The sequence below is a fragment of the Xyrauchen texanus genome, chromosome 3 (assembly GCF_025860055.1).
Source record: "Xyrauchen texanus isolate HMW12.3.18 chromosome 3, RBS_HiC_50CHRs, whole genome shotgun sequence".
In the NCBI taxonomy this organism is placed as follows: domain Eukaryota; kingdom Metazoa; phylum Chordata; class Actinopteri; order Cypriniformes; family Catostomidae; genus Xyrauchen; species Xyrauchen texanus.
This window is the reverse complement of record NC_068278.1, coordinates 24,279,991-24,296,362: the sequence shown is the minus strand read 5'-3', so window position 1 is coordinate 24,296,362 and position 16,372 is coordinate 24,279,991. Positions and strand designations below refer to the sequence as shown.

The 16,372-nt window shown below is 37.6% G+C and overlaps 1 protein-coding gene across 1 annotated transcript in view; it reads left to right on the top strand.

Annotated features, from left to right (window-relative positions):
- Positions 1–16,372, top strand: part of iqgap2 (IQ motif containing GTPase activating protein 2) — a 66,040-nt gene that overhangs the window by 9,915 nt on the left and 39,753 nt on the right. Inside the window, exons 3-5 of the mRNA XM_052101137.1 lie at positions 11,235–11,391; positions 12,069–12,146; positions 15,455–15,531. Of these exons, the coding sequence (XP_051957097.1) occupies positions 11,235–11,391; positions 12,069–12,146; positions 15,455–15,531 (312 nt within the window). The remainder of the gene's footprint in view (positions 1–11,234; positions 11,392–12,068; positions 12,147–15,454; positions 15,532–16,372) is intronic.

Below are 16,372 nucleotides of genomic sequence, written 5' to 3'. Positions count from 1 at the left end.
TTACTTTACTTTCTCATTAATTTTGCGTTACTTTTTTCTTACAGCCACAATCTCTTCTGTTTGCTATGCATTCCATACAAATAACCTATGCACTGCATACAACAGATATTACAGGTCATGCGAGCTACTGTACAACACTGTACAATGTCAAAACAACATAGTAAATATACAGATATTTAGAAAATATGTCCTCACGTCATATTTATAATAAAGACTCAATAACAGGAATATGCATGATTTGTTTTTCCTTCAACATGGCAGCCAACATGAATAATGAAGAATAACCTTGCCGTAATCTTACCTAAAGCAGCAAAGTCCAACACTTGAACCTTTATATGTCATCATGTGCTGTGCCCATCGACAATGTTAGAGTCAACTTGAGATGTTTTTCAGAAGTCTGGATAAAATTCAGTGGGGAATGCCAACCTAACACATTCAAGGAATAAGTCTGATTAATACATTTATATTTTTCTCTTAAGAGCAATCACAGAGCAAGCTTGTTTTGAGTTGCTCCACGGTGCGTACAGATGCCACTGGTTGATTGCATACAACTGCAAACGCACAAGTTGATACATCTTGAATGTAATATATTTACTGCTACCAAAATGTCATACAAACGATATTTTTCACAAATCACATTACTTGTTTATTTATGTAGAATGTTGCTCAGAGCCACTGATGCTGAGTAGCATTTCTCATTCCATTTTCCCAGTTACAGGGAGCTGTAACACAGAGCAGTTCGGCTGCATAGGTCAGTGAATTGAGCAAGTATTTCACCCTTTGCATCATGCCATGGCCAGTGGAAGACTAGTTTTATAATCCCTCTGCCTAAATGCATTTATTGATTTAATATGAATCAATGACATGAATCAATCTTGTGTCATTCAACCGAATGTTGAATGTTAAATGCTTTAACACAGAGCATTTCGGATGCAAACTGATCCTAGAGGAGTAGTTAAAGATAGCTTTAAAACAAAGCAATTCAGATGCACAAACAGTCAGCGATCATTCCACGTTGTATGTATCTGTATAATCATGCCGTGGCCACAGGAACATTTCTCCGGCTTATGCCTGTGCTATATTATACCACGAAAATGTGTTTACACACTTTTAAATGCAGCCTACATGAATCAATTGCGAGAATCAAAGTTTCACTTACCCGAATGTCAGCACTGCAGCTCTCACCTGACTGAGGAGAGGAAGAATTACACTGCTCACAGTCCAGATGCACTCTATAAACTTTCCAAACAGCTTCAGGTGATGTAGAGCACAAAGTATGAGGGAATTATAATGCAATAATGCTAAATAAGTAAATACAGAAGCACTCTCGTTGTGGAATAAGTGGAGCAGGAGCTGCCGCTCCGCTGAAGTAAAACTTTTGTGTCGAGCGTCTTTAAAGTAAACATTAAATTAATGCAGCTATTAATGCGGTATAGCTTTATTAAAGTTCAAATAATATGAAAGCAGATCATGTAAATAAATACAAACTCCAAAACTGGCATTTGTCTGTGCGGTCAGCGCCTTTTCTATGAGTTGCGCGAATGTCCCAATCTGAGGGGGAGAGATTGAAACTGCATCCGGCTGATGCATATGCTTATCCCTCGATCGTGCACACTTGCTGCAGCTAGATTATAACGTGATGGCTCACGACTTACTGAATCATAATATATGTCACTGTGCATTTCTTATCATGAAGAAAATTGGCAATACTCAGCTTTATTAATACGAGAGAGTTTGCTTTTTTGTGAGTTTAAGATGGATTGAAGCGAACAGAAAGGTGAGAGGGGAAGTCTTCGTCCCATTATACACTGAAACAAAATACGTTTTTGATTTGGTTTGTTTTCGAATATAAATATGTAAAACTCCTTTAAAGGGGTCATATAATGGTACATGCACTTTTTCAAGTTGATTGTACTGAAATGTGTGTTGGCTGTGCCTGTACACAACCATCCTATTATGATAAAAATCCATCCAGTGTTTTTGTTTTAATCTCCTTATATATTTTCCCCTGCCTCAAATCGAGCCATTCGACCGTGTGACGTCACACGGTCGGACGCCCCTCCCAGGATTGTTGATTGACAGCAGTGTTTCAACACAGACCCGCCCTCACTCGTGAGCGAGCTGTCAATCATAGTCCGTCATCATTACTGGAGCAGAATGGCGCCTAAGCGATTGTGGTGTTCTGTTCTTCGGTGTAATAACGAACACAGCAGTCATTTTGATGTTCCTAAATCTGAACCGCTGAAGACGCAGTGGCTGAGTTTTGTTTACGATGGGAATATTCCCCACGAGCAACGTCAATGCGTTCATGTTTGCGCAAATCATTTTTCACCAGACTGCTTTATAAACGAGGGTCAGTATAAAGCTGGTTTTGCTAAGAAGGGGCGGGGTGACCAAAGCTCATTATCATTTAAAGTCATATGCACAGATACGGCGTGCTGAAAACAGAGCCGTTTTTGAGCAGGTAAAATTAGTGTTTTCTTAAAATACAAATGAGAATTTTTAATAAAAGTATATTACAAAGTTTTCATTTAGACCCTAAAGATTCATATTAACTTGTACAAAAATGGCATTATATGACCCTTTTAAAACAATGTATATTTACTTTATCAGCTAGACTATACTGCAGAATAAATTTTTTTTATCTGAGAATTTTGAATATAATAAAAAAAAATATATATTTTATAATATTTAAAAATCATTGAAAAAGATGCATTCACCTGAGAAGCAGCATATAAGATATTTAGACTTGATTTTAGAGAATAGATCTTGAATATAAGTATATTTTGTCTTTACTGCACTTGCAGAAGTATAACCAAGTAAAAAAATACACCTTTTTTCCTCTTTATTGTTAGTAAGCATGTTTAATACAACCTTTTAAGTCAGGACACAAGCAGAATAATCATTAATAATGATTAATCATTGCAATAATCGCTGAATAGTCGAATAATTGTTCTAATAATCATCAGATGATTCAATTATCAAAATAATTGTTAGTAGCAGGCCTAATGTAACAACATCGTGCTGTAGAATCACTACACAGTCCAGACTTGAACCCATGGGGTGGTTATGGCTCAAGAACATGTGCTTTACCAATATGCCACAGCTCTGACTTTCTTTTGTTTTTCACCAAAAAAAAAAAAAAAAACTTTTACCATTTAAATTTTCCCAATAAGCTGGGCAAATCACTACTATTCCCAACCAAAATGAACTTGTTTTCAATCTCCAAGAAAGCAATACATTTGATAGCAATCAACTGTATTTTGGAAAAGTAGTTTTGCTATAGATTTACAACAAATGATATGCTTTGGTAATGAACCAGGCATATTGTGTGCATGGCCTGTATATTTCCAGTTGTGAGGTTTGGGACTCATTTAATCGTTAAGGCACACAGAACAGTTATATGCATCAGCAGCCATTTCGATCACTGGGAACTTGACCCACATCTGATGAAAGCAAAGAAGAATGTGAGGGAGTATTACAGCATGCATTGTTCTGAGATGAGCTGTTCTGAGCTTTGTTCTTCTCAGCGTACCAGTTCTAAAATCTAGGGAGTTCTTCAGATTATGATAAACTGTAAAAAAGGAGAAAAGATTAATTTTCACATTAATTAATTAATCAGTTGTTACATATCATTACTTTCCTTGCTGAGTAATTGTGGCAGTGACTGTTTTTAAGCCTTTGTTCTGGGAATCCTGTCTTGTTGGATCAGGATTATAATGCTGGCCACTAATCTTCTTGTTAACAAGGGGAAACATGTCATCCCTGTGTTCCACTTACATCAGGAGTCACAGGCAGAGGTCTGACCCCTGCTGCAGTCAAAACTGCAATCAAAACAGTTTAGAACAGGATATTTTTTAAGTTTTAATAAAGAGCTGGCTAGCCAAGCCACCAAAATAAATGGAGCATGCAAAACATGTGATGTTAATAACTTTGATATTTCCAGACCTGATTATATCTGGCAAGTTTTATTCATACAGTCCATTTGGAATTACTATATAATATATTACAAGATCTCTTAAACCATGTAATGGCTTTGTGTGAGGATCCGATGGTTTGTATTCCACAGAAGAAAGAAAGTCATATGGTTTTGGAACAACATGAGCTCTGATGGAATTTGCATGGTTGTCTGTTATGCTGTTATAGATCTAATGGAATCCTTTTGCAACCTGTCAGCTGATAAGCATGCCTCATGCACCCCCCCAGCCTTCCCATTCCAGTACTGTGACTGGAAGACTTTGCACCCACTGACTTAAGCAAACAGAGCATGTTATTTTAGATAGAGGGACCCAGTTGTGAAACTTTTTCTATCTCTAATTTTGTCTTTGTGTGATGTCCTAAACCTCAGTTATTAATAGTCACAATGTTTGTTTGTTTTTTTATACAGTGCAAGGGCATTTTCATGTGACCAATGGTTTCTGTTTAGACACTGATATTTCTCACTTCCCAGAGTCAAATTCAGTGCCTGTACTTTAGTACTCCAGTAACATCTTTTCCACTCAGAACTTTCCAGGTAGTACCGTCACTACTTGCCAAGTCTGGAAAATGGGACACCATCCTGCTTTAGCTACATAAAAATAAGGCAAATTCAGAGCTAATGTCATGATTCATTTCATAGAGTTTACACCATTATAAGAATCTATACTGTCAGCTGTCCTATCACCCACTCATTAGTCAGCACACAGACCCTGGGCATTTTTAGCATTTTAGAATTTGTTCAATTCAGTAGCATATCAGACAGATACATGCAGTGAGATAAACAGGTGAAAAGTCATAAGAGAGCAATGACCTCTGTGCCTCAGGATTGCAGTTATATTCATCCTTTAGAACTGAATTCTTTGGACCAGCAGTCAAGTCATTTCACCAAACCAAGGGGATATTTTTTGGTGCTATTCAATGCATTCTTTCTTCTCCAGCTGAACCAATAATATCCCACAGTGTGTTCTTGTTTTGCAGTTTAGCTGTCATCTATGCCTCAGAAGCATTTACCTCAAGGCCTGATCCCATGAAATCGCTTGACAAGTGCAACATTCTGCCCTGTGTTGATGTATTTCCTATTAAAACAGGAAGTTTGGGTTGTACTTATTGAATAGTTTTGTAAACAGACAATAGATTTGAGTTGTTTCAAAGCCATGAACCATGATTTGCTACTTCCTGGTCGGTTGCAGAGGGAGGTACATTTTTATTCCAGAGAGCATTTGATTATATAACAATCTTTCCAATTAAAAATGAGTACATGAGTCATCAATATTTTTGTTCTGATTTCTCTAAAGAAAATTTTAAAAGTATGTATCTACTAAATATAGTTGACTTCAAAGCAAATACAGATGGACTAAAAGCAACAAAACACTCGTGCTGTCAGTCGATTAAAAATTATAATCGCTATTCATCGCTTAATTTTTCATAATCACGATTCATCGAATATTTTGAAACTGCTGAAATTTGACTCTATATAGTTTCTTTTCCTGGCAAAATCCATTTTTATCCTCCTCAGGAAAGTAAATGATACAATATGTAGCAATAATGTTTTATTAACATTTTCCAATCAAAGCCTTTGACAGTATAAAGATAGAAATGCACTGAAATAGCACCAGTAGAAGTAACATTAAACGTTTCCCAATGCCTAAGTGTAAGGTTGACTAATTGAAAGAACTGATCTCTATAGGTTCATTCATTGCAATGTGCATTTAATCTCTCAAACGCATCCACTTCCAAAGGCTGATGCTAATGAACATCAGTTGTACCTAATTTTGAAATGCTGTCTGCAGTGCTGCAAACACAGACAAGTGGAGTGATTTAAACAGGCTTAATGCTGTCATACATATACTGTATCGGCACACTTGGAAGAGTGCTTGTCCAAGCAAATTGGAGGAGCAGAATTAACTGTTTTATTATTCAGCTTTTTGTATGAACAGTATGTAGAAACATCTTTTTTTCAGAGCTGTTTGTTTAGACTAACATGGTGTATCTCTTTGAATATTTCTTTCAGCTCTGTTTGAAATTGAGTTTAAACCACTGCAGCCCAACAATCACAGGAAAGAGAAGTAAACAGTCAGGTCTCTTAAAGACACTGTAACAGTCGCCTCCATTGTTGGTTGAGAGCAGCAGGAACAGGGAGAGGTGTCTATAGCAGCCACATATCCTGATACAGCGATACTTAGTTATTTCCATCCTTAAAGGTGCACAAAGCATATTCTGTTTTAAATCTAAAGAAATGACAAATATGTTGTGTTAAAGAGAGTAAAAGGGCCTAGAAAAACCCCCAAAAAGCCAAAAGCCATAGAAATGCCCTCTTAATGTTGGCCGCCATGTTGAGATCACATGACCAGGTTGCTGCGTTATAGAGAACAATTATTTATTATTTGACTGAATAAATTACATTTTCCTGTTATTCTTCTGTGCACGAACATGACATTCTCATAATATACTGTATTGAAACAATATATCATATTTTAGGTTAGATATCAACCACTGAAATGAGACAAAATGTTGTGTACTGTACTGTACTGTACTGTACTGTAGTGATATAATACAGAGACTCTCTAGCTCTAGCAGCTCAGTTTGTGTTGACAAAGAGAGAGCAGGTATTTGTGGGAGGCTGGGGAATTGCTGACAAATGCCTGGGCACAATGTTTTCCTTGTCATTGTAATTTCTTCTATGTTTTCTTTAATTAAATCAACTTAAAAAGCTTAATGGGTGTTTATGGAATATAGACATTTGGTCCATGTGAAAGTAAGCATCAAATAGCAAACAGTGTTTCCATGACCAGAAATATTGTGGTGTAGCCCATTAAGACCATAATAAAAGCCAGAAGGTTGTGCTGCACCATAGAATGAATTAGGCCTAGTAAGAACACTTGTGACCTCACCTTTGACCCAACATTTTTTTCAACTTAAGGATATACTTTTGGTGGCCTATTAAAAAGCTCCATTCAGCTGACCAATTCAAGAGTCACGTAGCAAATTATTAACCAAAGGCTTGCAAACTGCAGCATAGGCATTGGCATTTTAATAGAATCACTTAAATCTCCATATGTCAATGTTTTGCAGTCTACTAGCTTAATCTTACATTCTGGGACTCTGTACCGGTTCTGTCATAAGTGATACCATTTGAAAGCTTAGAACCTCTATATTTAACTGATGTCCATCACTTTTGCGTGTATTTTAATATAAAGTAACATATTAAGGCTTAAATACTTTCTGCACCCCCCCGAACTACATGAGGTTGATGACGTATTTCTATGAATATGAATATTTTACATATTGCACAAACATCGCTGACATAGTTGAGTCTTTTATCAAACTCTCTTTCTTGAGAATGCAATCGTTTAGTGTATATTGTTGACATAATCACACAGATCATATACATTTCAAATGAAGTGCAACATTGAAAATGGTATTTCCAAGCAAACAAAGACAAAACTTACATGTCTGCTCCGACTGCTGCTTCTATCGGCTACAGCTAGCCACAGGCAATACATATTCTCTTGCCTTGGGCTGTATTCTTCAAAATGAGACCATTTCTACCCTTCTGGAAAGGGTGCTGTTTTGAAGGCAAAGGTGGTCACATCAAATATTGATTTAGATTTTCTTATGTTTACTGGACTTTGCATGACATTAATTGATAAATGAAAACTATTTATGGCATTATTTTTGAAGACATCCTTACTGTGCAACATTTTTCACCAGTACCTAAAACCTTTGCACAGTACTGTATAAATATATTTTTCCAGTATTAACTACCACTTAGTGGATACAAACACAAAATGAAGCAGCTTCACAGCGCCTATAGGGCCTGAGTTATAATACATATTCAAATTCAGACTACAGTTTTTCCAAAATTGTCTATTTTTTGTGTTTATAATAGCAGTCTGAACATATACAATAATATGTATAACTTTTAGCAATTGTTATTTACATTTTAAAGACTTCCCTGTAAAGTGATATAATTTTTTTTTGCCTGTCTGGCAAAAGGTAACGAAGCATTCGGGCCCTCAGAGCCAGACTGTGTGACAGTTTATTCCCGCAAACCATCAGAATCCTCAATATTCAGAAACAGGACTGACACACACATAAAACACACACAACTGAACACCATCTGACTCCCTTTGCAATTTGCACATTGTAAAGCAGTTCAATGGAAAGGAGGAGGCGAGAACTGGCCTGGCGATATAAACAATATTTTAATGATTAACTTAAACAAAAGACAAAAACACTCACATGACGGACATGTCCGTAAACGATCTCTCTCTCGTCGCACCATGGTCCGCAATCGGCCTTTATCCCTCTCGGAGGCTTAATTAGCCTGATAAGGGACCGGGTGTGTATAATTACGACCCAGCCCCATCCTCCGCCCTGCCACACACATTTAGCAATTATTGTGCCGTCTTATACTGTTTGCACATGTGTTGTAGTAATGTGTAGGTCTTATTTAATTCTGTGTAGTCTCACTTAGTTCTGTGTTTGTTTTATGATGTTTTATGTAGCACCATGGTCCTGAATGAACGTTGTTTTGTTTCACTGTGTACTGTACTAGCTGTATATGGTTGAAATGACAATAAAAGCCACTTGACTATTAAAGGAAATCTGAGCTTTTTATTGTAAATGGTGACTTCTCCATGTTTCTGAGTGAAAGGTAGAGCAGACAGTTCAGCAGGGGTAAATTTCACCTACTGGCATGAGAAAAGCTCTACCAGTGTTTGTGCCTTCACAATATAGCAGTCTCCCAATATGTAAAACTGTCAATTTTTCACTTGGTCACAGACTAGCAACCAGTATGTAATGGAATTTGTTGACCTGAATGTTTTAAGGTGAATTTCAGTGAATCAGTGATCTGGAAAACTGAATGGTGAACTGAGTGCATGCTTAGGCCTAAATCTCATTGAATTGACTTGAAAACAGCATCAAATAATGTATGAAGTAAGTGCAGAACTAATACTAAAGCCAATGTTTCTTTTTCTCTTTGCTTTAGTAAAAATAGTGTGACAGGAGATCAGAAGTTTTCCACAAGTTTGTCGACACCTAGTGGGATGGAGAATAACTGTAGCCCAACCTTGACTATATACTGTTTATGCTGGAAAAGCCAATATTTACCAAATGGTTTAAAGCACTGATGTCCTTTAACTTTTTGGAACACACGTTTTAATGGCGTAAACTGGGGGATGGTTGAAGGTCACTTTTTTTTTTATTCTCTTCACTTTACTGGGTTGCTATGGAAAAAGTTAGCATTGGTTTTGTGAGGAAATGAGAGATTATCACATATCAGATTTTGGTCCACTTGGTTTCTCACATTTTTGGAGGAACTGAAGTTCTATATTTATGTATGCTTTAGGAACTCTCTTACATCTGAATTTAATATTAATCAAAGTATAGCAATTCTTTTTTGTTGCTCAAACTCTGTGGGATTTCTAGCATCCTAGTCAATTATCTTTCATGTTAAAGTGAAGAACTCTGGAAGGCCCGTGAACTGTAGTCTGACAAAGGGCTGAAAGTTTAACCAAAATAAAATCGAAATCTCAATTTGAGTCCGCGAGGGATGCAATTTAATTAAATAAATAAAGTCTCAACACGCTGCCCTCTGTGCTGTGCCTATTTGCACGGCTATTTTGTCAGTAATGTGTAGTGCTTTCTTAAATGCATGTAAATGGGATCATTGCCCTGAGTGACAGATGTGCTCTGAATTCAGTTATGTGTGCTAACGTGCACTGAGCGCATTATTTAAAGCACCCTAGGATTTACTTAAATTGCACATTTTTGGCCGCTACAATTTATTATACACATTTAAAATAACCCCATGTCTGCAGGTTTTTGTTGACAAAAGTCAGATGAAAGTATTTCACTGCATTAAAAGGCTGATGTCAACTAAACTTCAAACAACATAAACTTGTAAATAATTGCAATTATGTTTCAGCCCTAGTCTTATATAGATTTTAAAAAGCATACCTTAATAGCTGCTTTTTTGGCTTCTCTTACAAGTTAAAAAATAGCATTAACTGTAATCATTATCCATGTCTCTGCCATAGGAAAAAAAAAAATTTTTATCCCCTTTTCTCACAATTTGAAATGCCCAATTACAACAACTTAGTAGGTCCTCGTGGTGGCGCAGTTAATCACCTCAATCCGGGTGGCGGAGGACAAGTCTCAGTTGCCTCCGCTTCTGAATGTAACACGCACAAGAAGAGATAGTCACAATGTCGGGAAAAACTGCTTTATTGGCAGAATGGCAAAAGTACAAAGGGGCAAATCCAAAGAAGCGTCGTAAAGGGAAGCGTAAGGTCGAAGCCGGGAGATCAGAATATAACAAAGGGGCAAATCCAAAGAAGCGTAGTAAAGGGAAGCGTAAGGTCGAAGCCGGGAGATCAGAATATACAAGACAAACAAGAGAGTAGTTTAAACAGGGGAAAGCTAGCGAAACACTAGAGCTGGCAAAGCGAAGGGGTAAACTAAACAATAACCAACAACTGTGGGGAGAAAGGGCAGGGTATAAATAGGGGAAAAGAACAGTGCAGGTGAAACTAATATTCCGGTGATTGGGAGCGAGTGTGAGAGCTAGAGGGGGTGGGGTGAACTTGGGGATTAGCGTTCGTTACACTGAGACAATCAATCCGTGCATTTTATCAAGTGGCTCATTGTGCATGACACTGCGGAGACTCACAGCATGTGGAGGCTCATTCTACCCTCCGTGATCCACGAACAACTTACCACGCGCACCATTGAGAGCGAGAACCCCTAATTGCGACCACGAGGAGGTTACCCGATGTGACTCAACCCTTCCTAGCAACCGGGCCAATTTGGTTGCTCAGGAGACCTGGCTGGAGTCACTCAGCACACCCTAGATTCAAACTCTTGACTCCAGGGTTGGTAGTCAACGTCAATACTCGCTGAGCTTCCCATGCCCCCTGCCATAGGCAAAATTAACTTTTTCTTACACTGTGAATGCAGAGTTGTTCTTTTATTAATTGCTTCTGTGTCGAGGTTTCTTTTTCTTTAGCTTGTAATAGTTGTAAATTCATTTAAATGTATATATATCCTGTAATATCCAAAGCAGCACACTTGTTTTCACCAAAGATCTCTGTTTGTTATACAGTTCAGTAAAGTCATGCTAAAAACCATCTTTTTAAGTGTTGATTTTGTACAATAACGAAGGTCCTACCAGTTTTAACACTTACTGTTTGCTACATTCCTATTAGGTTGAAGCAGTTTTTAAGCTAAAACTTTGGCCTTTTTTATTTCAGATGGATGGAGGCATGTCTGGAGGAGATGCTACCACCAACAACAGAACTGGAGGATGGTTTGCGGAATGGGGTCTACCTTGGAAAACTGGCCAGGTTCTTCGCCCCCGAATTGGTGTCAGAGAAGAAGATTTATGACAGGGACCAAACTCGTTATAAGGTACTGAATTACTTCTAAGGTAAACAGACAGAATCAAACCCAAGTTGGAGCCTATGACACACTGTAGTGGATAGTGCACATGCTCCTGACACACTGGTACTTATGTTGGAAATGGAGGATAGAGTCTGTACATGTATCATGCTCCTCTCCCTGGTACTGTATATAAAAAAACATCTTATAATAGCCTAAGCTGGTTTGCTGATCTTTGCTGTGTTAAGCTGGTCTTCCAGCCTGACCAAGTTGGTTATTAGCTGACCATATGAAAAGTGCCTAAAATCCCTATGAAACCAGCCAAGTGGGACATAGGCAGACTAGCCTGACCATGCTGGGAGACAAGCTAAAACTAGCAGACCATCTTGGACTGGTTACGTTTCAGCTTTTATCTGTGACACTTACAAAGCCCAGTTGTTTGTGACAATATGTCCCAATGATTTGTCAGGATGTAGCTTATCCTTTGTGCTGCACAGACATCCTCACTACCTCAAAATATCATGTATACTCACCTCTGTATACTGTATATTTCTAATTTCATTTCTAGTGCATATTTTACTAAAAAAATCAGTAGAAATCAGTCTCCCAAAATGATGAAAACAGCTTTATATTTAGACAGAAATGTATTTCAAATGAAGCATGTGCTGCTAGTAATGTGCTGCTCTTGTATTTATTGCTCTCTCCAGCACTCAGGACTCCACTTCAGACACACAGATAACACTGTGCAGTGGCTCAGAGCCATGGAGTCTGTAGGATTGCCTAAGGTGAGGTCCAGTTACACACTCTCAATAACACTCACACACACACACACACACACATACACTCACGTTGGTGCTGCTATCATTATAATCTCTCTCCATAGACATAATGATTTTTATACTGTACAAACTATAGATTCTATTCACTAAACCTAACCCTCACAAAAAACTTTCTGCATTTTTCCATTTTCAATAAAACACAATTTAGTATGTTTTTTAAGCAATTTGAATTATGGGAACGCTAGAAATATCCTCATGAACCACATTTATAGCATAATACCCTTGTAATTACCAGTTTGTAACCTAAAACAAAAGTCCTCGTAAACCACTTAAACCTGCCCACACACACACACACACACACACACACACACACACACACACACACTCTGACGCCTATCATTGCCATCCTGTTTCTTTTTTTTTGGTCCCTTAAAAAGTGGGAGGCACATATACAAACTGTTGTAATTCATACACCGTTCACCTGATTTGGATGTAAATACCCTCAAATTAAAGCTGAAAGTCTGCAGTTAAAGCACATCTTGTTCATTTCATTTCAAATCCATTGTGGTGGTGTATAGAGCCAAAAAGATTAGAATTGTGTCGATGTCCCAATATTTATGGACCTGACTGTAGATAGATAGATAGATAGATTACCATTGTTATAAGAATAGTATATAAAGGCTATTATTGAATATTTACTCATGGTGTGAGTTGTTGACTTAAATTATTATACACACACTTGCTCTGTCAGTCAGTTTGACTGGCAGTAACTTTCACTCAAGGGCAGAAAAGCATGAGCTGCAACCAAGTGTAAGTGAAACCCAGTACAATGTGCAGGGCTCCATGCGAAGCCACCTAAGCTAAATTACTCAATTGTTTCATATTATTTATTGCTGTTCTGTATTTTATTAATGTATTTTTCCATTATCAAACTATATTAAGATTAAATTAATTAATGTTAATTTATAGAAATATTCAATGGTGTGCGGACCATGGTACTGCACACAGTGGTACTAACATGATATTTTGGGCATGGTATCACGATAGTAACTTGTTTTATAATATACACCACATTAAAACCATATTATTATTTCAGGTACCTGGGAAATACCATGTAAATTAATGGTATATGGTATATGAATACAGTCAGGTCCATAAATATTGGGACATCGACACAATTCTAATCTTTTTGGCTCTATACACCACCACAATGGATTTGAAATGAAACGAACATGATGTGCTTTAACTGCAGACTTTCAGCTTTAATTTGAGGGTATTTACATCCAAATCAGGTGAACGGTGCAGGAATTACAACAGTTTGTATATGTGCCTCCCACTTTTTAAGGGACCAAAAATAATGGGACAGATTAACAATCATAAATCAAACTTTCACTTTTTAATACTTGGTTGCAAATCCTTTGCAGTCAATTACAGCCTGAAGTCTGGAACGCATAGATATCACCAGACGCTGGGTTTCATCCCTGATGATGCTCTACTGCCAGGCCTCTACTGCAACTGTCTTCAGTTCCTGCTTGTTCTTGGGGCATTTTCCCTTCAGTTTTGTCTTCAGCAAGTGAAATGCATGCTCAATCGGATTCAGGTCAGGTGATTGACTTGGCCATTGCATAACATTCCACTTCTTTCCCTTAAAAAACTCTTTTGTTGCTTTCGCAGTATGCTTCGGGTCATTGTCCATCTGTACTGTGAAGCGCCGTCCAATGAGTTCTGAAGCATTTGGCTGAATATGAGCAGATAATATTGCCCGAAACACTTCAGAATTCATCCTGCTGCTTTTGTCAGCAGACACATCATCAATACATACAAAAGAACCAGTTCCATTGGCAGCCATACATGCCCACGCCATGACGCTACCACCACCATGCTTCACTGATCAGGTGGTATACTTTGGCTGATGAGCAGTTCCTTTCTTTCTCCATACTCTTCTCTTCCCATCACTCTGGTACAAGTTGATCTTTGTCTCATCTGTCCATAGGATGTTGTTCCAGAACTGTGAAGGCTTTTTTAGATGTTGTTTGGCAAACTCTAATCTGGCCTTCCTGTTTTTGAGTGGTTCATCTTGTGGTGAACCCTCTGTATTCACTCTGGTGAAGTCTTCTCTTGATTGATGACTTTGACACACATACACCTACCTCCTGGAGAGTGTTCTTGATCTGGCCAACTGTTGTGAAGGGTGTTTTCTTCACCAGGGAAAGAATTCTTCGGTCATCCACCACAGTTGTTTTCCGTGGTCTTCCGGGTCTTTTGATGTTGCTGAGCTCACCGGTGCGTTCTTTCTTTTTAAGAATGTTCCAAACAGTTGATTTGGCCACACCTCATGTTTTTGCTATCTCTCTGATGGGTTTGTTTTGATTTTTCAGCCTAATGATGGCTTGCTTCACTGATAGTGACAGCTCTTTGGATCTCATATTGAGAGTTGACAGCAACAGATTCCAAATGCAAATAGCACACTTGAAATGAACTCTGGACCTTTTATCTGCTCCTTGTAAATGGGATAATGAGGGAATAACACACACCTGGCCATGGAACAGCTGAGCAGCCAATTGTCCCATTACTTATACAAACTGTTGTAATTCATACACCGTTCACCTGATTTGGATGTAAATACCCTCAAATTAAAGCTGAAAGTCTGCAGTTAAAGCACATCTTGTTCGTTTCATTTCAAATCCATTGTGGTGGTGTATAGAGCCAAAAAGATTAGAATTGTGATGATGTCCCAATATTTATAACTGTATGGTGGTCATTCAGATCCATGGTATTACCATCTATATAATATTAAAATATTAACCACCACAGATATTTGAACACAGCCTCCCAATATTCAAATTAGAGGTCAAAGTTTTTCAATTTTCAGTGATACATTGTTAGACTTAAACATTTGATATAAGGTATACGTTATACAGTACCTTATGTTGTGTTATAACACACTGTGTTATAAATGTACTTATAAATGTACTTATTTGGCTCAAGTAAAGTGAACTAGGAATAGTCTACTTTACTTGAGCCAAATACAGTAAGTATATTTTCTTGATTTCTTTAAAGCAATTGGTTTCCTCACTTTTTTTTTTTTATTAAGTCACCTTATTACATTTTACAGTGCATAAGGTATAACATATATCCCCTGTTTTGAGCATTTGGTTACATTCTTTCATGTACAGTACTCCTACTTATTGGATGGTTTTTGCTTCTTCATAGGTTTTGAACAGAGTGTCTAATGAGTTCTGTCTTTTCTTTGACTGATGTGTTATATGGAACCAAAAGAAAAGATGGAAGTCTAATGTGTTTTTCTCTTTCAGATATTCTATCCTGAGACAACCGATGTGTATGATCGCAAGAATATGCCCAAAGTCATCTACTGCATACATGCACTAAGGTACAGATTAACAGGACTCTAGTTATTTTTAATACACCTTTTAATTCTCACATCATCATATCATATCACTCAAGAATTGCACACCTAAAAATGTACACCTTTTAGCTATGTACTTATAAATGTTTGCTTGCTTCATCAAGTTTCATAACCTGCAGTTATAAAAATGGCAGTTAGTTTGTGGTTATGGGTTTGTGATCTCTCACTTATGAAAACTGGTTTGTAAAGCATGTATTACTGCTGCTTCCTCTTTCTAGCCATTGTCATGACAATCTCACCACTGTGAAAAGCAGACTTTTTGGGGTGGGGGGGTTAGTTGCTTGACTAAGGGTTCCCCCTGTGTTGTCTCTACCTATCAGTCCCGCTGGTTGACTTCCTGTCTGTCTTAAGTCATTTCCTGTCAAAGTTTCATGATATTTTCTGCCATTATCTCCAGAGACAAACCTTTCTGTCTTGTCACACCTGCTCTGTTGTACATTCTGGGCAAGGGTTTCCTAACATTGACTTACTGTAAGTAGTGCTGTGGAACGTAAATACACCCTTCAGGTTCATGCAATATCAAACCAACCTAATTTCCAAGATTTCTCCAGGTGAAATATTTGATTTTGTTAACAGATTGTTCTGAAGGAAGATGCACATAAATATATCACATCACAGCCAAAATATTAAATGCCATGGATTGTTTCTGTGTAATCCGTTATTTTGCAGATGGGGGAGAAATAATGTGATTTGGAGCAAAGGTACAGATCTGAAAATAACCTTGAAAAGGTGGCAGCGTCATTATTTTATTTTTACAAAGAGATAATCACTTGATTTCGAACACCTCTTGTTGCATTTTATGCCA